General features: G+C 40.3%; 1 protein-coding gene across 3 annotated transcripts in view; it reads right to left on the bottom strand.

Moving 5' to 3' along the window:
- Positions 1–2,032: 2,032 nt before the first annotated feature.
- Positions 2,033–25,908, bottom strand: part of LOC138175822 (trans-acting T-cell-specific transcription factor GATA-3) — a 48,917-nt gene continuing 25,041 nt past the window's right edge. The window contains exons 2-7 of one of the 3 annotated variants that reach the window (XM_069106327.1): positions 25,698–25,860; positions 24,545–25,156; positions 21,253–21,789; positions 15,518–15,663; positions 10,376–10,501; positions 2,033–4,745 (exon numbers count right to left, since the gene is read on the bottom strand). In XM_069106327.1, coding sequence (XP_068962428.1) covers positions 4,461–4,745; positions 10,376–10,501; positions 15,518–15,663; positions 21,253–21,789; positions 24,545–24,785 — 1,335 coding nt within the window. In that variant the 5' untranslated portion in view covers positions 24,786–25,156; positions 25,698–25,860 and the 3' untranslated portion in view covers positions 2,033–4,460. The remainder of the gene's footprint in view (positions 4,746–10,375; positions 10,502–15,517; positions 15,664–21,252; positions 21,790–24,544; positions 25,157–25,697; positions 25,861–25,908) is intronic. The other 2 variants (XM_069106329.1, XM_069106328.1) reach the window with 2 other exon arrangements.

Genomic DNA, 25,908 nt, shown 5'->3' with positions numbered 1-25,908 from the left:
AAATGGAGATTAGTTTCCAATCATAAATAAAGTACATTAATTTGTTCAATCACAGAGCACAAAAAAGTCAAAAGTTCCCCACCCTTGGATCACAATTGAATCTACCCCAGAGTTACAACAAGCTTAAGCACAGTATTTAATACCCAAAGAGAGGTCTTTTCTTCATCTTGACCCGAGGCAAGTTCTCAGCCATCTTTGTTCCTGGGGAGACAAAGCTTAGCAAGGCCACAAGATACATTGCCAGTGTCTTCATTAGTTCATTCTCTGTCTGCAGAACAGTCCTAGGACCCCTCAAAACATTAGCAAAACCCTCTTCCAGGATTTCTGTAAACATACAACAAGAAAATCCTTCTTCAGGGCTTCTGAATCAACAGCAAGGTTCCAAGACCTCTGCAACAACAGCACTGTCCTTCACCAGTGGACAGAATTCACTCTCTGTCTGCAGAACAGTCTCAGGAGCTCTGAACCAACAGCAAGGTTCCCTGCAGGACCTCTGCAACAACAGGACTGTCTTTCGCCAGTGGGCAAATCTGGCAAAACAACATTAAAACAGACAGACAAAGCACCAGCATAACAGCCATGTCTCCTCAGTCCTTGGTAGCTCTCAAAAGTCCTGGGCAATTCAAACTGGCCCTCAGCAATACTCTCTGTCTCTCTCTGCCTCCAAGATGCTGCTTCCAAAAAGTTCTTCTTCCTCTCTCTTTGCTTGTGTCTCTCTAAATTTATGTCACCAGCTCCTCCCAGTTCAGCCCTCTCTTTTCACATCAACAAGTCCATCCCACAAGTGGGATTCACAAGCTCTGGGTTTTAACACAATCAATCCAAAAACCAAGCCAATACAGGGGGATCTTTAAATTCCATTACTATTACACCCCACCATACCCCGGGTCTCCTAATATATAAAACCTTTTTATTATTCTTTCATAGCAATGAAATTGTGGGAGAAATATTTGGGGGAAATGACTAAATAAGAAGGTCTAAGATCCACCCAAAACAAAACCCAGTAATTAAATTTGGTTTCTTGCTTATTTTTGTTTGTTTTTATGGAAGATGGGCAGGATGAAGGACTTAGGGTGATATCTTTGTTTCTTAGAGAAATAGCACAGTGTAGTGGTAGAAGGAGACTTGGAGTAAGGATGATATGGGTTCGAATCTCCCCTCAGACAATTAATTACTAGCTCCAGGTCCCTGGGCAAGTCACTTATCCTCTCTAACCTCATTTTACTTCTCTGTAAAATAGGGATAAAATTAGCACCTAGCTCAAAGGGCTGTTTTAAGGATCAAATGAGATAATATATGTGACTTGGAAAGCTCTGAAATGATATCAATGTAAAATATTGTTATCTTGAAAGTAATCCTTTTTAAAGACATTTCAGTGATGTGGGGAAAACACAGTTTTGCTCACGGAGTGTCAGAAATCAGGTGTTTCACCACAAACCTTCTGGTCTGTCAAGCCTCAAGATATTAAAAAGCATTCCTTGTTCTCAGTTTCAGGCTCGGGAAAGACAGGCCAAAATGAAGGCTAAGAGTGAGAAGCAAGTTAAACTGGAACCAATCCAAAACTTCCGGAACTTTTCCAAGAGGTTGATTGATTTGGGGATGTAGGTTCTGGGAATTCCTACTTCCTCCCATCACGTTTATCCAACTGCTAGCTACTTTTCTGAAGGTGGAATATGAACTTTATCCAAATGCTTAAAACCATTTTTAAAAATTCAGAGTGCCAATAAGACCCAAGGTCTATTGATTTCTCCATTTTTTATTCAGCTATAAAAATGTGTGTGAGGGGTCATCCGAGAAATATAAGCTAAAGTCAAAATCCTGAATATATGAATTCATTATTGGCAGACTTCAGAAATCTTAATACTATACAGTAATTCACCCATGTGTTTTTTCCTATGGTTTGGGCTTTCAAAGAAAAAAAATAAATAAGAAACAATCCATCCCCAGTTACACTTTTTGCTTCTCAGGTATTTCCCCTGAATGGGAACTAATGTAACCGATATTTCAAAAATGAGACAAGACAGACAGAAAATTAATTAGGGATACAGTTTACTCAGAAACATTGTAGCAATACATTGGTCAACAGCACTTAGTCTGGCTTTTTTCTAGATTAAACCCCTCTCTAGTATTGCTCTCTGAGGTGCTTTATCAAAAACAGAAAAACTGAAAATGAAAGATAATATTCTAAAGAATAAACTGACTCGTCGTCACCATGAACTTTATATATTTATTTTTTAAAAAAAAAAAAACCCTTTGCATCATCTAGAAACACCTTAGTATGTTAACACAATATACAGGATGATGAAATGACATTTCTGAGGAAGGAATATGGTCAAATGTGTCAATACAGCTACATTATTTAAGACTCAAAGTTGTTGGGGTGTTGCTGTGTTGGGTTATTTTTTTTTCAAAGAATGTAAAGAATTTGAACTCCCTGTTCTCAAGGTGAAAGGGCATTTACTCAAATCTACTCGTGAAGAAAAGAGGTGGCAAGTCCTGAGACATCGTGACTATGACAAAATTCACCAAGTTTAATATGGCAAAAGGTGAGAGTATTCCTTTGGTGCTTTTAAAGTAATTGAAAACAACATTGTCGATGGTTAATTAGGAGCCAGTAAGAACTCCTTTTGCATCTCAGCAATTCTCTACTCCTTTATTTCAACATTGAGTTTTAGGTTTAAAATATTTAAGAAAGCAGAGAGGTGATTAACATAGATTTTTCAATGTGCACCATAGTTACACATTCTGTCAACAGAGTAAAAGGGAAATATACAGCGTTACAAAATGCTTATTTCATGTCTCGCAAACATTCCAATAAATCCTTCACTGCGGTGTTATTCCATTCAACAGTAGAAAAACAAAACAGAAATGAAACCCAAGAACCAGCCCAGTTCATTTACATGTTGAACATTACCACAAGGAATCCATCTGCAGCAGTCTCATACTGTGGGTTTCAGGCAGGGAAAGGTCCCATTTTCTCCTGTGGGAACTTTGCCTACCCAGGTCCCACAGGGATTAAAAAAAAAAAAAGGCAAGTCAAGGGAACTCAAGCTTGGTGGGTATGATAGCCATGACAGTTGCCTCAACCACAAAAATAAACTCTTCTGGGACAAACTCAGACCCCCACAAACACCCAAACAATTCCCCATAGGAATAGATCATCAATGTGAGGGTTAAAATTACCTCCTTGTGGATACGACTTACATGACTTTTTTCAAAAAGCTTCATATATTTAAATAGGCTACAACTACCACATTCTATGAGAGCTTGGCCATCGCTTTGATGACATGTTATCTTGTGGTTTTTTTTAATGTTGCAGCTTTTTTTTTCCCCAACAGACTGTATTAAGGCAGTGACAACTAGCACAGAACACAAAGGGGCCTAATAAATCAGCCAGGCTACTGCTCTCAGAAGGACTTGGGCCAGTGAAGGCCTCGATTGCTAACATGCATGTTGGTAGCTCATACATTGCTACCTGCATTAGCACAGGCCGCAAGAAGAGTGAGTGAAAAGACAGATGCCGCTGTACCCGTAGAAGCTATTTAATAAATATCAACAAAAAAAAAATGGAAAATAAACCCTCTAGAGCACAACCACCTTAGGTCAACTGAATGTAATCTAGTTTATTCAAACAAAAAATATATAGAGAAAAAAATATTAAAACAAAAAAAGCAGTTCTTAACACTAGCAGTAAATAAATTTATACAATTCAGTCTGTATAATAGGATGAAATAAATCTACATCTTTTCTTATTTTGGTACTTTGAATTATACATACAAACAACAATTACAGGGACTTGTTCACAATGCATATAGGTCTGGAGAATGGCTATCTGAAAACCCTCAGTGGCAATATCGGAATGTTAACACTGATTGCCTGGAATTGATTGTGTTTCCTCCTATGCACAGGCCCACAGCCTTGAATGAATGATCTGCCTATGACTTTTTTTTCCTTCTTTTTTTTTTTTTAAATGTTATCAAACAACTGTGGCCAGTGAAAGGAAACACAACTGGCATCTTGTCCATGTGGGTATTAGACCTAGTTTCTTCTTACTTCCGCACTTTTTTTCTCCCCATATTCTTTAAATTTCTTGGTGTCCTTCATGCCCTTCTTAGAGCTACCCAGATGCAATAAAGTCTTCCTCAAATGTACAGTATTTCTTACAATATAAGTTATATGCAATGTTCAGCATTTTTTTTCACAGCACTAGAGACCCTGTTAAATAGGGAATATGAGTCTGAATGGCTTATTCACAAATGGGATCCAGATTCAGTGGTTGAGAACATAGACACCACAGTGAGCTCCTTTTAAAAAGTGGCAAACATCACTTTTCTTTCTGCCTTCAAATAACATATTTCCATCATTTTTAGGCTTCATGATACTGCTCCTGCAAAAATGCAAGTATAAAGGGGAGGGGGGGAAATCTCACTTTGAGACCTTTAAGCATCGAACAGGGAAGTCTAACCCATGGCAGTGACCATGCTGGAAGGATGGTGAGGTCCGAAAGAGAGGCTGGATGGTGGATGCATCGGTGTTGGAGTAGTCAGAATGTGACTGGAATGGCTAAAAGGTGAAATATGACTGAGAGAAGTCATGTGTCTGGAGAGGGCGGCCGGATTAAATGAGCTGCTCTTGGGGAAGTCCTCCAGGCTGTCGTGAACCTTTTTGCATTTTTTGGATTTGCTAGACATTTTTCGGTTTCTGGTCTGGATGCCTTCCTTCTTCATAGTCAGGGGTCTGTTAATCTAAACAAAGATTAATTATATATATTTTTTTGCTTTCATGATGGCTTCAAAGGTTCTCATACATCATCATACCACCACCATCAGAGTGGGTCATGCGGGTAGATCTCTTCCCGCCTTCCTTCCCACCTCTCACCCTCTCCCTGGAAGCCAAGACTCTTTCAAATGGAAACTTTTTGGGTTATAGGATTTGCTTCCCGTTTTCAGGGATCAAGAATTAAAAATTACTATACAGTTTATCAGTCAGTTTTGTTAGTATTATCTCAGAGAAATTTCTTCAGGGAACTCTATCATTCCAAAAGACATTTTTGGGACCCAATCAGGATGACTTCATTTCTACAGAAGTTATTTTTTTCCTTAATTCTTCTTTCAGACATTTCACCTAATGCCATTTTGCTTGCATGTTGATCAAAACAGAAATATAATTTATGACTTCAAAAGATAAGTCCAATCTCACTCACTCTGATCTGGCCCAGGCAAGCACTGATCAAGAAAGAGTATCTGCCTTGGAAACTGTGATATCAAACCATTCAAGAAATTTTGGGTTTGGTCCTGATCTTTTTAGGATGAGTCTTGCACTAAAATGTTCCTTTGGAATATATATATTTTCCTCATTACAGGCTGTTTTCAGCTCCAAAGCTCTTTCAGGAGGGAATTGCTTCCCTCGTACTCTCTACCAAATCTAAAACCCTTATGAGCTCTTAATTTGACTCTGTTGTATCTTGGTTTAGGGCAAGGATCTGCCTATCCCAATAATCAGTCAGCAATCAATCAATCTATCAGTAAATAATAAATGCTTCAAATGGCACTTTGCCAGATACTGAAATAATCTCAGCCTAGGGATGAAAGGTCAAGCATGGACAGATGTTGAAAGTCCAGAGCAAAGCAAGATAAATCTCAGTTACTGTTCCTACATGACCCTGCTCTGAGAATCACACTACATTTTAGCTTCGGAGACTATAATTTCTTTCTTCTGAACCCATCCCATTTCTTCTTTAAAATCGATTTACCTGGGGTGATGAGGGAGGGTAGTACCACTGGAGACATATAATTGTGTGACTAATATTTCCCCCACCTGGTCAAGGTCAGATGAATACAAATGCTCAGGCATGTATCTGTTACCCTGTAGGGCCTGAACTCGGGCAAGTCACTTAAAATCTGTGGTTCTATCCATTTGGCATTATTTCCAAGAAAAAGGAAGCGAAGAGGAGTAAAAGTTAATGCCAGGGTCTGACCCTGAAGCTGTGGGAAACTCTGGTATCCCAAGAACCTGCTCGATCTGCCTAATGTACCTTGGGGCAGAAACAGCCCTTTCCAACCCTGTTTCCTGTGTGAGAAGGGATGATATCTTCCAGAGCTTAAGGATATACCCAGCTGCTTATAAAACTAAAAAATGGACACTGAGGAAAATAACAGCTAAATACCAAACAAGTTCCTAGAGCTAGTACTATGTCAGCTGGTAGCAGCAAGCACAAAAATGCCGAAGAGGAGCCCTGAGCTAAGATGTGACAGAGGGACAGGAATCTGGAGGTATCCATAAAGCCCAGGCATAATCTCTGAGGGTGAGGACATAAGGCTCATTTCCTCATTGCATTGGGAGGGCTAGGAGAGTTTCAGCAGCATAAATAAACAAAAAGGCCACTCCCAAAATTAAATCTCAGCACTTTCTTCATCAGCTTTCATATCAAGGTCAACCCTGAGGCCTACAGAGAGAGAGAACAGCTCCCTCTTACCCCTTCTACCATCTCTGGCTAGGTAAGAATCTGGATGTACAATTATACCCATAGAGTAAGACCTACAAAGGCATGGCTCCATATGCTGATATCTTGATATACAGGTAACAGTACATAGCCAGAATCTAAGTACAATATCAAGATCCCCAGATAACACAAACCCAGATAACTAACTACAACATCACCTTGATCCTGTGATATAGATATGCAGATAGCTGAACACCTAGATAACTAGAAAGAAACTCGTTGCATCTACGAAGATATCTAGATGGGCAGGAGAAATGCCAAGACCATGAAAATGAGAACTAATTATTTCCTCCAATTGCTAAGCAAACAAAACTCACATACCAACAATTATCTCAATATGATTCTTATTATCACTACACAAAGTGAGAAGGTTTTTCTTGGTCATAAACTCCACAGTGGCTAAACTTTCACCACTAAGAGGGTTCTTTTGTTAAGAATGCAGTGGAATGAAGAGAGGAGTTCCTTGAGGACTGTCAGAAATGGCCAGCTTTTTTTTCAAATCTAAAAGCACTATTTTAAGGTTGCCTAGTACTATTACTACTACTACTACTACTACTACTACTACTACTACCACTACTACTGCTACATGTTACTTTTGTGGACCCTGGGCAAGTCACAACCTCTTTGATTCTGTTTCCTCATCTATAAAATGAGGGATTAGGCTAGATAGCCTGTAAGGTCCCTTAGTTCTAAATCTATGACCCTATGATTCTTACATTCATTCTACAATAAAGTTACTTTAATCCATTGAAAATTGTGTAGTTAAAATAATTCTTGACACTGTGATCCATATAGGAAAGAAACAGATCTACATATATGAAATATCAGATTTGGGAGAAAAGACCAAATCCAAGCTTCCTATCAAGTCTGAAGAGTTTAGTGATTTGCCCAAGATTGTATTACCCAGTGGGAGAGCCAGAACTGGAACACAAATCTAACTTCTAACTTTCCCACTTTTCCAAGCTATCTTTGAAAAAAATTAAATAACTTTAAAAAAAAAGGAAGCAGATGATTTTCCCATATGTCTCCTATTTGTCCCAATCCCACTAACTACAGACAAGAGCCTTCTAGGGCTCTGAATCCAAATCGGTAGGTAGCCATATCGTATAGCAACTGACAAGTGACATCTTTGAGTCAAATGGAGAATAAGAGCAAAACAAAACCTACTTCGTGTGTGTGTGTGTGTGTGTGTGTGTGTGTGTGTGTGTGAGTGAGACGGACAGACAGACAGAAGTGCCCCTCTTAAAGCCAATACCCTGGCCACCTGATTTGGGGAGGAGTGTCAATTCAAATTTGACGATTGTTTTTGTCAGATTTTTCTCTTAACTCATATATGGCAGAATGAAAGTGTGAGTACACATACCCAGAGACATATTTTTGCTCTCTGAATAAGGAGAAACCTGAAAACTCACTCTTACTGTACCCACAGGTGCCAAGAGGCCCCAGGATGACATCATCAACCCATCAAATGGGCCTCCTAGTACTAAAGCCCTACCACTGAGGCAGTATTTCCCCAATGGAATTCCATGAAACTGAACAGAAGTTGCAAGAGAAAATTTTTATTTTATTGATCCTTTCCCATATGCAACATTAAGTACGAAATCATATTTGTCAACAAAACACTATGCTTAGAATTTTTCAATGTGAAAGGAATTAATTCCCCCCCCTTTGCTTAAAAATTTTCCAGGTTCTTTTTTATCCAGGGGGCATTTTATAGCCCCAGATTCCGAAGAACAGCATTTAAGGGTTTCATCAATTTATTTCAAGCCCAAAATTGTCTCACAGACAAATCAGTTTAGGAAATGCTGCCCTGGGCAAATACCAAAGGAATGGGCCTAGCATTCCTCACAAAATATTCTGTGTGTCTTGGTCTCCATCTCCTTGCTTCTATTAGGCAGGCATTGGTCCACTGGTAAATTGTGAAACAACTTCTCATGGAATTTGGAGAACTGGGAGGGTAGAGATTATCTCCAAAGCTATATTCAAGGACACCTACCTCACCCGCAGAGGCCTATATTTCTTCTTAAAGCCACTACTAGTCCTACCTTTGCCTCTCTTCCTTTTCCCCTTTCTCTCTTTATTCCAAGTAAATCACCAACATAAATGCATACCCCAGCTCTGCCATCCCCTGAAGGAGGGAGCTCTTATCAGTGGTGTCAATGATAAAGAAAGCAATAAATCTACATACTCTGAACCTCCCAGCAATTAATCACACACCTTTAGCTCTCCCTCCATCCAGTAGGCCACAGAATTCCCCTTAAGTACAAAATGGGGCTTCTTCTAGATTACTTAAAAATAAGCAGCCATTCACACTTGAGAGCAAACGAGAACCATAACAAGGGCAAAAATGGCAGATTTTACAAAGGGAGACTGAAAATTCAGGAGATTTCTTCCCAAAGGGAGAGCATTTCTAGTGTACCCAGTCAGCAGAGGGAAGGCCCATAAAGGCTGGGGTGCTTTAGTCATCCCTAAGCAATGCCAGCAGGACCCAAGAATTTCTGCTTAAAAAAGCTAACAAGAAGGAGCTTCCTCTCCAAATCCCAGGTATTCTTTGTTGAGGTGGAAATGTTGCCAGAAGAGCCCTTGGGCAATTAAAAAAAAAAAAAAACTTATGCTTTTTTCCCCTTCCCACTGGACTTTGCCAATGTCAGAATGGCCAAGAATCTTGAGGGAGAGAAATGAGAGAGGGATAAAATTGTGGCTCTTTACCCCAAAGTTTCTTTTTAAAGAGGTTTACTTTGGGGTCTATAGATACATGGCACTAAGGTGAGTGTCCTGGCCTGAGAAAAAATGATAGAGATTTTAAAAAGGAGGGTGGGGGAGGCAATGACAAATATAGGAAGAGCCCATAGCAGCCAACCCCAGGGAGACAAATAAAAGTGGGAATTGTGATTATTATTAATATCATCAGTAATGATTGTTCTGTTGATAAGATATAAGACAAAGCACTGAGTCTTTGTTTTGCTGGGCATAGGTATTTGCACATTGCTGCTTTCCTCAGGGTTTCTATGCATGTGCTAGCTAGTCAGGACAAAGACATCAGATGAAATTTCTGAGACATCTCATTTCACGTCTTATAGAAGGAGCCCATTTAAAATTCAAAGCACAGGGTTAGCCACATCTTTTACCAACACCTCCCCACCACTACCTCTGACCCACTGCCTGCCCCCTTCACTCCTCAGTCATAGAATCTTTCCTCTTGGTTTCAGGAATCGAAACCCATGCATTATAATTCTATTTCTCTTTTTCCTCTTCGGCTTTGCAGAAAAAAAAAAAAAAGGAAAAATAAGGAAACATCAAAAATATAATTGCTGGCTTCTTTTTTGTTTTCCAAGGAGAATATTTTTTTTCTTGAAAAACCAGACCAGGCACACTTAGCATATCACATTGTGACACTGCATGTTGTGTTTTCCAAAGCAGGTTAAGTGGATAATGTTGTTCTGTGTGTCTAAACTTCTCCTAACTTGGCCTTTACATGGATAAACTATATTGTTACTGATGCAAGGTCCTTTTTTTTTTCATTACCAAAAACAGGAATGCTCCAAAGTGGGTTCTGCTGCATTCATTATATCTTTTAAGATTTGAAATATCTATTATGTCATTCACATGCGAACCCCCACTGCTGAAGCTCATGGCCCCTCCTCCCCCTCGTGGATGGTATTCATGAGTTACTGTGGCCTCCTCAAAAATCATTAACCAGTGGCTACCCTTCTCTGAACATTAATTATGACTAAACAGAAGTGATCTGGGGCCAATACCCTTACCCAAATAGAGTCGGTTCCATTAACAGGGAAGTCAGAAAGGAAATGGAAAAGCTTAGAACATAGAGTCACTGCTGCCCACTAGGCTCTTTGAGGCTACATTTCCACTTACATTGTGCAGCTTATAGTAGAGCCCACAGGCGTTGCACACGGGATCTCCATTGGCATTTCTCCTCCACAGAGTAGTAGTGGTGGTCTGACAGTTTGCACAGGACGTACCTGCTCTTCTGGCTGCAGACTGGGGGTGGAGGGAGTGGGAGGAAGGAGAGGGAAGAAGGTAAAATACGTTAAGGCATTAAAAAAAAGAAGAAGAAATCGTCATTGAAATCAAAACTAGCAAGTGGCCCACATGAAAGTGATGAAGATCCCCAAAATCGGCTTAGACAAACCTAAGCAGAGCTAATTCATACACATTAGAGGACATGGCTCTGACTATTTTGACTTTAACCTCATATTTGGTCTGAGGTAAGTGGGTGGGATGGGGGGGAGGGGTAACCTTAACAAGGATATAAAAAGCTATCCTTGGCGCTTGGAAGATATCCACTGTCCTCTGGACACCCTCAGAACTCACTAGGAAATAACTCTTCAGGGGCCTACAGGTCACAGCATGAAGTTTCACATCCCCCAGGCTAGTAGTCCCATTTCTTGGGTCCTGGCCTATAGAACTGCTTCCACAGCAAAGTTTCCAGTTAACATGAATATAAAGAAGTGCTACTAAGCAAATGGGCACAAGAACAGTGAGGGAAAACTGAAGTCACAATTCTATCCAGCTTGAGCTATGTAAAATAAAGCAATAGTAATGTAAAAAAGCCCAGGCAACCAAAAAGACAGTTTAAAAAAACCCAAAAACAAACAAACAAAAATAAAAGGCAAGTAGTATATGGGTATCGATATATCTGAATGAAAGTAGCATGTTTTCTGTGACTCAGGAAACACGGAGTCAGGCATCCTTCAGCTACTTGTCGATAAGACTTCCTAATACTTTGAGCCCACTGTTGAAAGTGGTATCTTATGCAGCCTACACCTTCAAACTGTCCTCCTTGCTACCCATGAATGACAAACAACACTCTCATCCTTCGATTTTTTTTCAAGTCAATGACACTAACTAAAATCAAGGAAATTTGTTACTCAATAAAAACATTAGGTCTTCTTCGGCCAAATAACCTGATTCTTTCCTCTTCCTCCTCTTCTTCCCACATTTCTTCCCTTTTCTCCTTCCTCCCTACCCCTACCCCCATGCCCAAATACTTTGATTTATGCCCAGGTCTGCCAATACATTTAGTAAATCAATTGAGCCATCCCATAGAGAATAGTGAGTACAATATCAGAGGCAATGCCCATGCTATCTATTTGTCTGTATCAAAAGAGATATTTGTAATACATATAGCACAGTGCCTGGCACATAGTAGGAATTTAATCAATGTTTGTTCCCTTCCCTGGATTCCCTCGTTATGCCATTACATTTATTTCCCTTTAAAAGGATAGAGTAGGATCAGGAAAACTCTGGCCTTAGACACTTGCTAGCTGTGTGTCCCAGGGGCCAAGTCACTTAACCCTGTTTGCCTCAGTTTCTTCATCAGTAAAATTAACTGGAGAAGGAAATGGCAAACCTCTCTGCTATCTTGCCAAGAAAACCCCAAATGGGGTCATGAAGTGTCAGACATGGCTGAAAAAAATGACTGAACAACGAAAAGATTCTTATTTCAACCATTTTTTAAGTTCCTAAAACTATTTAACAATTTTATTTTTCATTTCTAACTCCTTAGTAGTATTGGAAAGGGACCATTTTCTGTCTGGGGAAAAGAAATTTTATTTCTTTAAAATTGTCATCACTTTCTCCAGCTTTAAAATAAGTTGTGGGGGAGGGGAAGGATACTTGAAAAAATCTACTATATTCAGACCTCCATCTCCCCTAAGGTTTCCCTCCCCCCCCCCCAAAAAAAAGGCATGGTCCTTCGCAGTTAATCAAATGGATTGTGTTCCAGGAAAAACAACCAGAAAGTGAAGCTAGATTGGTTCTGTTCAATATTACATCAAGAGAAAAGTTAGACGAACACATGAAATTGCAAAAAAAAAACCCGATCAGTAGCTATTTTGACTTAATGATAATGTTGCTCTTCCTTTCAAAGTCACTAAATTGTCCTGTACATGAACACCTGATTTCTTGATTCCCAAATACCAAAGACACAATTTTTAGAAATGTGAGTGCTCCCTAGACAATACTAATCTAAAAATTAAGAGTCTCAAACAATATCATCTTGGAAAAACTTTGGTAATGCTTTGCTAGCCAAGTTGTATGGACTGTTCACCATATCCCAAGAGCACTGACTTAATTCTACATGCCTTGGAGTCTTTTAAACTGTCATTTTGCAAGGGAGGGACCAAGCATTAATAGTGAAATACCCAAGAAATCATTTCACATATACACTCTTAAAAAGAAAGTTACTAAACAAATAAAAAGTATTATTTTTCATAATTATTATGAACTTCCCTTGATTATTTTAAAAATAATTCCCAGAAGTTATTAGTACATTTATGGTCCCTTGCTTTTCCAGACCCAAAGCTTGGTTATTACATATTATTATATGAATGTAAATATTATATTTTACAAGCATATAATGCTAGCTCAAAAAAAACTAAGACTTTGGTTATTACATTTAGTTTGGTTATTGTATGTATGTAAATATATTTTACAAATATACAATGCCACCTCAAAAATCCAAGAGTTTGATCATTATATCATTATTACATGGCTATAAATATTATATTTTATAAATATATAATGCTAGCTCAAAAGAACCAAAATAGTTTGATTATATATTATATGAATGTAAATATTACATTTTACAAATGCATAATGCCAGCTCAAAAAACAAACATAAAACAAAATAAACTTCAAACCCAGACCAAGGTTAATATGGATAATGACAGACTGCAAAAATGCCTTCTGTTTTACACAAAATAATGTAGAATCTCTTTTAAAAGTCAAACTCTTCAGTCTATTAACAGAAGGCAAACTGCATTAATATTGTAAGCAGTTCAACTACTTTCTGGTTGTGAGAAATTCAGAAAACCCTGGTAGCACTAAGGAAAAGGAAAAAAATATATATATGATTCTCCCTTAAGGGATTACTTATGTGTCTTGTATCAGTTTATTTAATGGTAGATATGTATCTTTCAGAAGTGCTGTATTATAAGCTTGGGCATAATTCTCCAAATTTTAAATGATCTGGGATGGGGAGAATAGCAAGTTAGGGACACTATAGAGATAGGAGAAAGGCCTATATGGAAAGGAAGAGAGAAGAAAACAGAGGTTCAATAGGTCTAGCAGTTAAAGTGTCACTCCAGGATAAGCAAAGTCTGAATAGGTGTCAAGTGTATTTCATTTCTAAGGAAATAAAGATATAAATTTCTCCAGAAAGGATGATTAAGAAAGCAATGACAGATGAAAAAGTTTTCATAGCAACTGAACTTTAAAATGAAAATCAATTATTACTCAGAGTTCCAAGTGCTTTCTTGGGGAAGCTGAGTCAAGGCAAAATGATAAAAAAAAAAAAAAGTCTTCCCAACTTGCAATCTATACAGATGATAAGTCAGAGAAAGACTTAAAATTTACAGGTAGCCCTGGTATGGGAGTATGTGAACACACACACAGTTACACACGTGCACAAGCGCACGCACACACACACACCTTGTTTTCTTCTTTTTTTTCTCACTTTCTGCACTTCAAGGGTATTAAGACATTTTAGGACAAGAGGGTTTTTTTTTTCAACCAGGGCCAGGTTTTGGGTGATTCAGAACATTCTTTTGTGGTGTGATCACCCTCATTTTACACTAACACCTCCAGCTGTTTTTTTCAAATCCTTCTAGTTCTGATCCTTTCAAACATCTTAATGTTTGGGTTGGGGAAGCAGAGCTGCTGTTTATGAGTTATCTCCAGTGCTCAGATATCCGGCAGCTTTTTCCTAGGAAGTTAGCTTTGCACATAAGAGAAAGGAAAAAAAAAAAAACCTGCATGTGGGGGGTTGAGAGAGTTGAAGGGAAGACTGACAGAGAAGAGAAAAAAGTATGGAGATCTATGACTTGCCAAAAAATCAAAGCCTTATGAGCACTTCCATCCCTAGAAAGTTTTTCCTTCTTCTAGAGAGGATGTGAAAGGTGTTGGTTGATGGGAAGTGCAACTACTTCTTTTTTAAAAAACACTACAGAGGCCATTTTTTCCTTAGATTTTGGTGGATGCTAATTCATCTATTGATCTGCAAGGGGAAAATTCCTCCTCCTCCCTTTGAGTCTTCAGCACCCATTGAATGTCATCACCACCACCACCACCACACAGACACTCAGGACTACAAATAAATTTCCCTTAGATATTTCCTGGGTCATGTGCCCCAATTCCAATACTTACAAATGGTGATTATGAACAAATTACTTAACCTATGTGATTCCCTGTCTCCTTATAGGAAAGTATTTTATAAACCTAAAAAGATTATAGAAATGAAAACCAATATTATTAATTAGGGGTGGAAAGGATATTGGCATAGATCTACTTTTTCTGGAGTACTCCTAACAGGCAAGAAGTTAAAAAAAAAAAAACACTACCACCACAAGTTAATGGTATATCAAATAGAAAATGAACCAAAATATTAATCATCTAAATTTCTTTCTTTTTCCTGGTTGTGAAAATTAGGGGTAAATTAATAAAATTTCTCCCAGAGGAATTTCTGTAGTGAGGAATCCTTATCCCAGAGAGGAAGGAAAAGACTATTTGGGCTTAATGGCTGGTTGATTATTTACAATACAACTAACAGAAATATAGACTTTGAATTCATATTACATGATGGCTATGATTAAGTATTGTTTTTAGGATTCTTGCCTTGGCACTACCTGCTATTCCTTCAGTAACTAAACCCCTTTGGAAGAAGTTCTTATAATGAATTCTTCCCTATGGGGGAAAGTCTTATATTGACCTTCTAGTATATTTTAAAATCACCCATTCTGGTCTTGTAAAAAGCAATCATCCTAATAAGGCACAGACCCAAGATTTAGTAACCTGGCAGGCACATTCTTAATAACTCAGATATGGGGATTGAGAAAGAGAAGTAAAGGGGGAGGGACCCCTCTCCTGAGCAATCTGACATGATTTTGGGCTGTCCTGCCAATTTCCTGAAAAAAAAAAACCCTCCCTCTTCCTGAAGGGAGGAAATTAAAAACATAAAAAGGTTAGTGATTGGATCAGTGCTTCTCAAGAACTTACCAGCCTTCGCTTGGGCTTAATGAGGGGTCGGTTCTGTCCATTCATTTTGTGGTAGAGTCCACAGGCATTACACAGGTAGTGACCAGTACCATCTCTCCTCCACAAAGGGGTTGAGGTCGCCCCACAGTTTACACACTCCCTGCCTTCTGGAAACAAGATCACACATAAGTCACTTATGGAAAACACACATGAAGGCTGAGTAAATGAGGGTGTAGGCTGTAAAGGGAAAAGTGGAAAAAGGAAAGGGTTTTTTCCCCCTTTTTGGAAGGGAATTTCCCCCAAATTCTTGTTGAAAATATCGATTATCTGTTCCTTCCTTGTATAACTCCTGCTTCACTCACACATATAAATACTTTTCAAACAAAAATTACATCTGTTGCTAACTAGCAATAGAACTTTGCCTCTTTTGGGGGCGGGGGAGAGGGAAGGGAACCTGATTAGAAAGACTGAGTCTTAAATAAGAGGAAAGCAGATTTCAACTTAAACTATTTCTCTGAGAAAATTTTAAATCCAAGGAAAATATAAGAGCTTAGCTACAAGGTCTCAAAATAAAAGGAAGAGAAAATGGGGTGACCTATTTTCATTTCTTGTTTTCAGATCATCGTATATGTTCACACATATTAATTAGACAGCATATATTAGATAGGAAAAAATATAAAGATAGATGCACAGATAAGTAGGTAATAGATTCATCTATTGATTGATCAATTGAAGGACTAGCTGAGAGAAGTTAAATAGGCCTTTGGATTCATATTCCAATTAAATTGTAAACTCCATTGGACAGGTGACAGTAAATTAAGAGAATATCCCAGCCCTAGTGAGATAGATATTCCAGTGTTAAGGTTTCCATTGGTCACTTAGCTGGACTCATAAACAACTAAACTAACTCAAAGCCTGATAGGAAAAGAGTAAACTTTGATTAAGAGTGACAGAGACATTTTTGATGAAGAAGAAAAAAAGAAAATTAAGGTGGAAAGGTGTGCTGAGAGAGAAATCCAAAAGGAAGAAGATGAAAAATCAAGAGAACTGTTATTAGAGCAAAATACTGAAGGGGAAGAAGGGCCATAGATAGGGGTAATTGGTTAATTTTAGGCTAAACAGGCAAAGGCTTCTTTGTTGTTGTTTGTGGAAAACTAAGCCAAGCAAAGTCATGTATTCATTGTTGTCCCAATGAGAGCCGAATAGAGACACAAAAACTTGGAGACGAGTGTAATAGGATAGTTTGTAGACCAGATTTCTTTCTGGCTAAGTCACGACATGACCTTTTAAATTATTTTTACTAGGGTGACTGTAGCACTTTGCTCTCTTGGTGACACTGGTGGATTTTGCTGCCAGTTTTCTCACCCCTTCTTGTTGACCTCTCTGACCCTATTCTTACCATTGCCTTGAGTTTTTTTCCCTTTGGGTACCTGACCCCGATAGCTAGTTCCCTTATAGGATTGAGTCTAATCATCAGTGATCCTAAGTGTCTTCAAAGGTCAAGATGATTAAACTTGAATTATTGGAGAAAGTAGGGAGAATCTCTGAGGGTCAAAAGCAGGGGTTGGGAACCTTTGGCCTCAAGACCACATGTGCCCCTCTAGGTCCTCAAGTTCTGCCTTTTGACTGAATTCAAACTTCACAGAACAAATCTCCTTAATAAAAGGATTTGTTCTATAAAACTTTAACTTAGTCAAACAACCCAAGGACCTACAAGGCCACAAGTGGTCTCTAAGTTGCAGGCTCCCCACCTCTGATCAAAAGATTTTGCTTCAAGAAATAAACAAAGAGGAGGGGGAAAAGTCACTAGGAAAATGTGAAGTAAAAGCCAGAGGGAAATTTAGGAAAACTGGATCCCTGAAAGTCGAGAAAGGATGATTTGGCATCTGCTCTTTGGAAACAACATAGTCCGGTGGGTATTTGTATTTCATTCACTTTCAATTCCAATTCCAAATTGATGGGGGAGGGGACAAACATCTAGAAAACTAGAAACCACTAGTTCATTTTTAATCAACCTGAAAGGATTTTATTGTTAACTGTTTTATTGTTTGCTTGTCTTTGTGCTTTTTTGTTTGTCTTGTTTAAGAGGGATTGGATCACAGGAGGTAGTTGAATTTGTTGAGGACTCTTTCTCTAAGTTTCTTTCTAGATATAAAATTCTATACTCCATAAGTCTGGGGTGGGGGGTTCCCCTTAGGGAGTTAGATCCAAAGATTTCTAAAGGATGCATTGAGTTGTATTCATAGGCATTTTATTTTGGGTCTTAAATCTAAAAGGATTGAGGAAATGGGTGTGTACAAAAAGAGAAAAAAGAAAGGATAGAAGGAGGTGGAATATAGTGACCCAAAACATAGCCCTGAGCTTTTTCTTAGGTCCCTCCCTGTAACATAAAGTCTCTAGGCGAAGAAGTGACTTGATACTAGTATCTGTCTCTGCAGACAATCTCTCCACAACTCACTCATTAAGGTGGTCGTCAAGTACATGACAGTTGAAAAGGCCCACTTAATTTTTAGTCCTGTGATAGGAAGCAAAAGACCTGACCTCCTCAGGACTCCAAGTTTGAGCCCTCCCCCATCTCAGCCCCAAAAGGAATCAGTGATCTTTGAAGACGCAAGAGGTTACTAGCAGAATGGGTACTTCAAATGGGCAGACATATTTTGTCGGATTTACTTTATTTTCTGGGGAGAGGAAGGATGACAGCTTCCTTTTCAAGGGGAACTGCTGAGTGTTAAGGGGGGGGGGGGGCAGCTGGTTACTTCTTCCAGTAGTACCACATTAAGCCTGGGTCTAGGCACTAGTGGGCAATTCATTCTCAATTCATTAAGGGTATGGGGTTTGTTGGGGTTTTTCTGGTTGCTGTTGCTTATTTCAAGTCTGTGGCTTCTTGCAAGTTACCAACTTTTTTTTTTTAATAGATAATGAGACCCTCTTGGGCCTTCTTTTTCTTTTTTTTTTTCCTCTTTCTCTGTTTCTTTTTTTTTTTTCCTGTGCTTTGGGTGAACAGCTTACAATGACACCTCCCTTTAGGTGTCAGAACCACAGAGCTGTGAGGCCTCTTGACATTCAACAGCCAGTTTCAAACACCAGTTGATTTTTGGTTTGGTTGCTTGGAGGGACCCAGAGGCCATAGAACCAAAATCAGAGAGGGCTGGGAATGGGACTGAGAGTGGGGGTGAGACTGGAGATTGAGAGAACTAAGGGCTAAGCTCAGGGAGGGGGAGAATAAAAATGACACATACAAAATAGTTCAGTCTTTTCCCCCCCAAAGGTGTATTTGAGTACAAACACCCAGGCATTTAAAAAAAAAAGTCATAGCCACCCTAACCACAACTTCAACCGTTCTTCCAAAATGCTGCAGCCCCTCTCTTTCTTTTCTCCTCCTTCAGTAACTGCATTGACTTTGTTAAGATGTGTTTTTTTTTAAAACAACAACACTAAAACTAAGTGAATCCCCTTCCCTCAAATTCCCCACCTGCCTTGGAGAGTTTTTCCACCAAAGGGTCCTTTGAAACAACCATTCTCTCCAACACTGTCCCCTAACATGCAGGTGCCCAGGGGTCCTACTTCGGGGTTTTGTGACTGGAAATGGGAGAAGTGTGAAGGTAGTAAGAAGAAAAAAAAAATCAGGTTGAAATTGAACCAGGATACAAAAAAAAAAAAGTAGGTGTTCCTAGTTTTGGTTTATGTTAACCACAGCCTTCTTTTCTAGATAATCAGATAGTCCTTAGAGAGGCCTGCACAAAAATGGGGTGGGGGTGGGGAATAAAACAAGGGTGAGGAGAGCAGGAAGGAAAAGAGAGCTTTTGGGAAATATGGGTCTCTCTCCAACCCCTTTCTCCAACCACCAGCACCAGCAAGGCAGGCTAAGGCATTGACTATCTACATTTATCTATCCTTCTTCCTAGAGTGGGGACACCCCCAAATACAGGAAGCTGCTGGTGTTAAAAATCAGCCCCCAAACTCAGCTCCTCTCCCTCAGGATTTCTAGTATCCCAAGTTAAGATTCCCTCAAATAAGCTCCCCCTCCAACAACCTGACCTCCCAAAGGGCCCTTATTTCAAAGCACAACAGGTCGCTCTAGGACCCGCTGGGTTGAGTTCGTTCTCTCTCTGTCCCTGTCTCTCTCCTCCTTTCTCTTGCTTTTTGTCTGTCTCCTCCATCTAGCCTCCCTCCCTTTTTCTCCCTCTCATCTACTTTCATGTACAGAACATGCAGGTCTGAGTTTTTTTGTCAGCCTAACCGCATCCGGACTCTATTAAAGTTCCTGGCGCGGGATAAACAATGCAACTGTCGCGTGCAGCAGTCTGAAAATAATTGGATTAGCTAAAACATATCAACTAAATAGAGACAGTCCTGCTCAGACAGTCGGAGTAAATGTCACCCTGGAAAAAGCCCTGAAAACTGATCTCATGGTTCCTGGGCTCCCAAGCCCCTACCTCCACAGGAGGGGGAAAAAAACCACCAGGGGCCTTGGAAACTCTGGTTTGAGGCTGCTCTTCTCACCCACACTAGGCAGCGGGATTTCACTTTTTCTTTTTGCAACCCACTCAGGTTGCAGAGTCAAGACATTTGGGCTGTTCTGAAGAAGAACCCAGCCTTAACCAGCAGAATCCAAAGGCAAGTAACACCCGATTCACAAAATCCATCAAAAAAAAAAAACCCCACAAACAATTTGAAAAATCCTTTCTCCAGAGTTCCTTTCTCTGACTCCAATTACTCTGATGGGAGACAAAATTGGTGAGGCTTTTATTTTATTACTCTGAGGCAAAAATCCCAGCTCAATTGTTTATTTTTTCTTTTTCTAATTTTGGCTTTTGTTCAATCAGGTGGCTACACCAATAAAATAAATATGCTTTATTTCCGGATTAGACTTGATTTGTGTAAGAGAAGGAGAAAATGTGTGAGAGAGTCACACCTGAAAAACCTTTCCATATTCTTTTCTGTTCTCTATGGCTTGCATGTCAAATCCACAGCGTGTCCCTCTTACTAGGTTGAGAGGACAAGGAGAGAAAAGGCACAGGAAGAGAGTAAGAGATTAATAAAATGTGGCTTTTGATTTCAAATTCAGCATTGTCTTCCCCTTGCTACCCTGATCATCCCTGTTTTTTCTCTCACTGGGAGCCCTGCCAGGCAAAGTTCTTTCTCCTATGTTAAGATTTTATTACTTTCATTAGGGTCTTCTGCCTCCCCCACCCCCCCCCAAAAAAAGCTAAGGTTCTCCTGCCATTGCCTCAACTTATCCTTTTTTTTAACTGGCATGAAGGGGGAAACAAATTCTGAACAGATAGTAACAGGGGTTACAGGGTAATTTGCGTTTTACGTTGGAGAGGTTTGATTTTCATATTAGATAATGATTTTTCTCTTGGACTTTCGTTTTTTCTTGTAAAGTGATTCAAAGTCATTTTCAGCATATAAAAATTCTGGTTTTTGAAGAATAGAAGTATTATTTCGGTTTTGGTTTTCTTCCTTCCCCATCCACTAGTTTATTGCAAGAGCCTTACACTGAATCTGTTTTTCCTTAGATTCTAATGACCAGAGGGGTAAGATCGGACATGCCTCCAAACTAGTCCCTGATTTGGAAGAATGGGGAGAATCAAAGCAGTAATACTTGGGAAAGGGGAAAAAAAACTTCTGTCTTTCCCATGCAAGGTAGTGAGCCCTCTAATCACCTCCCTGAGCTAAGGGAAAAGATGGGAAGATTGGGTCTCAGGATGGAGGAGAGAAAAGGGTCCGGCAGAGAGGAAGACAGATCCTACCTGTGCTGGATCTTGCTTTTGGCCTCGACTTACATCCGAACCCTGTGGGTGATCCTCCCAGCAGGCTACTGGGAGGGAAGAGTCCAGAGCTATATTCGGGGACGTAGGGAGGATAAGTGGTGATGGGATGATGAGCAGAAGAGGAGGCTCCCCCAAGTGTAGCCATGCTGCCCCGGGAGTGAGATGACTCCAGCTTCATGGTGTCGGGAAGGGACACCTGGTATTTAATGCACTCCTTCTCATCCTGCCGAGCTGAACCGGCTGAGCCTGGTGTGGAAAGGGACGGATCCGGGGAAACATCCTTAGGAGGGGTGGGTGGGAAGGTGAAGAGGTGCGGGCTAGAGTGACCGCCGGACAGTGAAGAAGATGAGGCCGGCGGGTAGACCGAGAGGGGTCCCGGGGAGCCATGGTGAATGGAAGTCTTGGAAAAGGGACTGAGGTTCCAGGGCGAAGCACTGTGGTGACTCCCCAAGGCCTTGCCACCGTCCAGCCAGGGCAGGGATCCGTGAAGAAGAGGAGGGCGGCAAACTTGGCTCCCTGCAGTGAAGGGGGATGGGGTGGGGGGGACAGATGAAGAAAGAAAGGAGTAAAAAGAGAAGTGGGATTGAAATCACACTGCTGCAATACAGTGGGTGACTCAAACACAACAGGGGTTCCCTGGAGCTTCCTCGACCTCTCTACAAAGAAGAGCCGCAGAATCTGTGCTAACAAGTGTGAAAGCAAGGTGGGATTTCCTCCCACTCTTTGAATGGAGCCTGGGGAATGAGTCCTAGCCCCAAAAGTCTCTTTTAGAGAAGGTAAAAGAGACCCTTCCCCCTGCTTCCCAATCTTGATTAGTCGATATTTGGGCCTAGAGTTTGCTGGGTAGGCAGGATCCCACACTTTACTTAACTTCTCCCAGTTTATTTTCTAAATCACATCCCTGCCTATCTTTTCCCTAAAATTTGATTTATTTCTCTTCAATAGACTTCTCCACCAGCCCCAGATTCCTTAATACTCCTCCTCTACCACTCAGATCCCTTGGTTGATGGGGGTTGAAGACTGGAAACCATCAAGTCAGTCAAGACACCTGAGTGTCCCCCAACTCTCTTCTCTTTCCTTCACAATCCTTCTTTCTTCTGTCCTTCCTTTTTTTTCCTTCCTTCCTTCTCATTCTTCCTTCCTTTCATTTTAAAATGGAAGTATTCACAGAACATTTAACAGCACGATCACACCCCTCTACCCCAAATAGAAGCCCCTGGCTGAGAACTGCAGAAACAGGAAAGGAAAAAATTGGTTTTGGAAAAAGGATAGGGGAAATTTGAGGGTTATTTCCGGGCTAACTGAATGCAACACTTACTGATGGCAGCCTGGCTACTTCCAAAAGGACTTGGATGGCTTTTGCGAAAAGTTTTCGAATGCTCTGTCAGAGAAAATGTCCAAGGCTATAAGCTGGGGACAGGAGCCTCTCTCTACTTTGCTCCCCCTTCCAAGATAGGTCATGGATGAAAATAAAATGAGCCCCAGATGGGCTCCCAAAACAAAGGTTGAATTGTAACTTGGAATATGTATTAGGTATTTATCACCTAGGATGACCTCGGGGTAACACATATCTCATTTTTAATACACATAAACCAGAGCTAGTTATAGCTGAACTCACACTAAAAGTGCACATTAGAATTGTACCTACAGATCCACACCACCGATTAATCCTATAATCCAGCATTCACATTAATGTTTACTATTCTATTAACCATTAAAAACAATACTGAAACTAAAATCTGAGAGAGGAAGGGGAGGGGGTGTGGAAAGGGAGTTCTTTGAACATAAAGGGTCAAGATTCACTATTATCCAGGAAGTAGTATAGTAAATAACATTAAGTCTGCATCGATTGTATTTCCACTTAACTGCTGATATGCACTGAGTAAGGGCAAAGAGCGCCCCATTGGCAGAAACAATTGTTTTAAATCTGGTAACAGCAGACCCCTGAAGTCTGCTACTGGGGAACTCTGTCCCCAGAGTTAGAGGGAATCTGGGTGGGGGGAACCATTCTTGGAATAGGAACTCCATATTTTGTCCTGAGTCATTTTTTGCTTCTCTTTCTTTTACAGGATCATTTTATGTTTTAAAATCTCAGAGTTTTTGTTTGAAAAGTATGTCCAGGTTGGTGTTTGGCTTTTTAAAAAATTTTCATCCCTATCCCAAACTTCTCAGAGGAAGAGAAAACAATATATAACAACTTGAATCTTCCCCTAAATTAAAAAAATAAAAATTAAGTCCTTAATCTTTAAAGGGACTTCAGGGAATAATAATAGTAGGCCTTAAAGAGGGAGCTAGGAAGGTATATCTTCAGAGAAAGATTGAGAGTAAAAGCGATCCCCAGGAATTCTGAAGCAAAGCTGGACAGGAAAATTCTGTGGAGCCGGGAATCTAAGAAGCCTTGAATCCTTAAAATTAATACTCAGTCTTTCTATGAAATGTCCTGCTTGCTTTCCAGTCTACAGGTCTGAATTACATTTTCCTAACACCAAGGAAGCCAGAAAACTGCAGGGATCTGACCATATTTCCCTTTAAAGGCCAGAGGAGTCATATATATAAATAAATCTTGGATTGCTGAAAATTTGCCTGAAGTTGCAAATGCAGAGACCCTTGGACGAACCAGTCGCCCCAACTCAGAAAGAGTTTCCAAAATATAAAAGAGCCAGAAAAAGTTTTCTTAGGTAGTTCCCTCTCTTTCAGTTCTCACCCGAATGCTTGAAATACAAGCTGTCTAGGATCCTCGGCTACAGAGGCATTCACAGTTGGGGGTGTCACAGCTTAGCTAAAGCAGACTAGGTGGTCCCCCTAAAACCCTGCTCCCTTCTCTACTCTGAGCCTCCAAGCTCCCCAAACTGGAGCGCAGCCTGAAGAAAGGCAACTCTGGCCAGGTAGAGAGAGGGCTGCCTAAACCCGGACTGAGTGTTCATTGCAGAGCCTACACCTTTGGATCAAAGGACCACTCATTGCAAAGCCTACACCTTTGGATCAGAAAGCAAATCAGTAGCCCTTTTTTTATTATTCACATCACTCAGATGAACAGTTAAAAAAAAAATAGATGATCTTTGCTATCTCTGTTCGGAACAGAAACCACTACCATCTCCAAACCGGAATGAGGAAAAGAAATCAAGTTTTACGTATACTTCTCCCCAACTTCTCCAACGTCCCCATACCTCCTTCACGTGAAACTATCTCTTCATCGAGCCTTAGGCTGGAGTGTCTAGAAATTTGGGCCCAGGTAAAGAAAAGAGATAAGAAAGAAATCAACTGTACTCACCATGATGGGTCGGAGGATATCTCTGTACCGTGGCCCTAACAGAGTTTCCGTAGTAAGGTGGGACGTGGTTGCCTTGTCCGTCGATGTTAAAAAGTACATCCACTTCCTCTGGCAGAGGGTACTGTGAGGGGTCCATGTAAGAGTGGCTGAGCCCCGGGTGGTGAGTGTCGGGATGCTGGCCATTCAGAACTGCCGGGTGATGGTGACTGACCCAGCGGGATTGGTCCGTAGTCACCTCCATCTCCTGGATCACGCTCTTGCGCGAGGTCTTCCCCGGAAAGACAGCTCAGAATTCTGGAGGTGTTCGCTTTTTGCTTAGGGGCTGGGTCTTTTTTTTCTTTCCCAGTTGCTGTTGTCGGTGGTGGGGTTTTTTGTCTTGTTTCACGCGTAAGTAGTATGGAAGAGGTAGAATGGGAAAGGAGAGGAGGGAATTGGTTTTTGTCTTTTAGAATTGTTTCAAAGAAGGGAGAAAGGGAAAAATAATAAATTTCAAATAAATGGGAGGAAAAGGGAAGAAAGGATTTTTTTTATGATGATGATTTAAATTTTTAAAAATGAGATTCCCCACGGATTTTCCTCAGCTCTTTCAAGATGAGTCTCTCCTCGGGTCACCTGTAAAGGAAAGAGGGGGGGAAAATTGGGTGAGCACTTAAGTACTTTAGCACCTGAGTTTTATGAACTGGCACCACCTCCTATACAGACAGATCACAAGCATGCACACACACGAGCACATACATAAAACAAGAGGCGTCTATAGCCTGCAGAACTCGGCACAGATACACACGCAAAACGTCCAAGACTTTAGCTGCAGACTACCAGCAATGGTTTTTCTTTCCTTTTAACACACGCAACACCCCCACCCGCCCCAATTGCTGTGGATTCCTGCTACAGAAGAAAAAAAAAGTTTTTGGTTTGTTGATGGTTATTTTTTTCCTAAAGGCTCAAGGGGATAAAAATCTACCTCAGGCTGTATCCCAAGAGCCCTGGTCTGTGCAACTCTAACCCAGCATTGTAAATTTTCGAGCCTTCAAAAATCCAGAAACTTTCACTAGAGGACGAACGAAGAGAGGAGAGAAGAAAGGAGAGATGAGATACTTCCACATGTAGAAAAATAGACACTTAAAAAAAAAAGAAATGCAGATACAGTACCAACCTCGGTAGTGGGGAGCAGAAAGTGTGTGACCCGAGAGAGAAGCAGAAACTGCTTGATCAGATTCTCTCTCTCTCTCTCTCTCTCTCTCTCTCCCGATCTCTCTCTCTCTTTCTTTTTTTTTTTTTTTTTTTTTTTTTTTTGTTTTTTCCTTTTCTCTTTTCTCCTCCTCTCCTCCTTCTCTTCTTCTTGTAACCCCTGCTCATCCTACTAA

This window comes from Petaurus breviceps, unplaced genomic scaffold (genome assembly GCF_028583685.1).
Source record: "Petaurus breviceps papuanus isolate PSGF00001 unplaced genomic scaffold, PetGlider_PUasm1.0 79, whole genome shotgun sequence".
NCBI lineage: Eukaryota > Metazoa > Chordata > Mammalia > Diprotodontia > Petauridae > Petaurus > Petaurus breviceps.
This window is presented reverse-complemented; position numbering and strand designations above follow the sequence as displayed.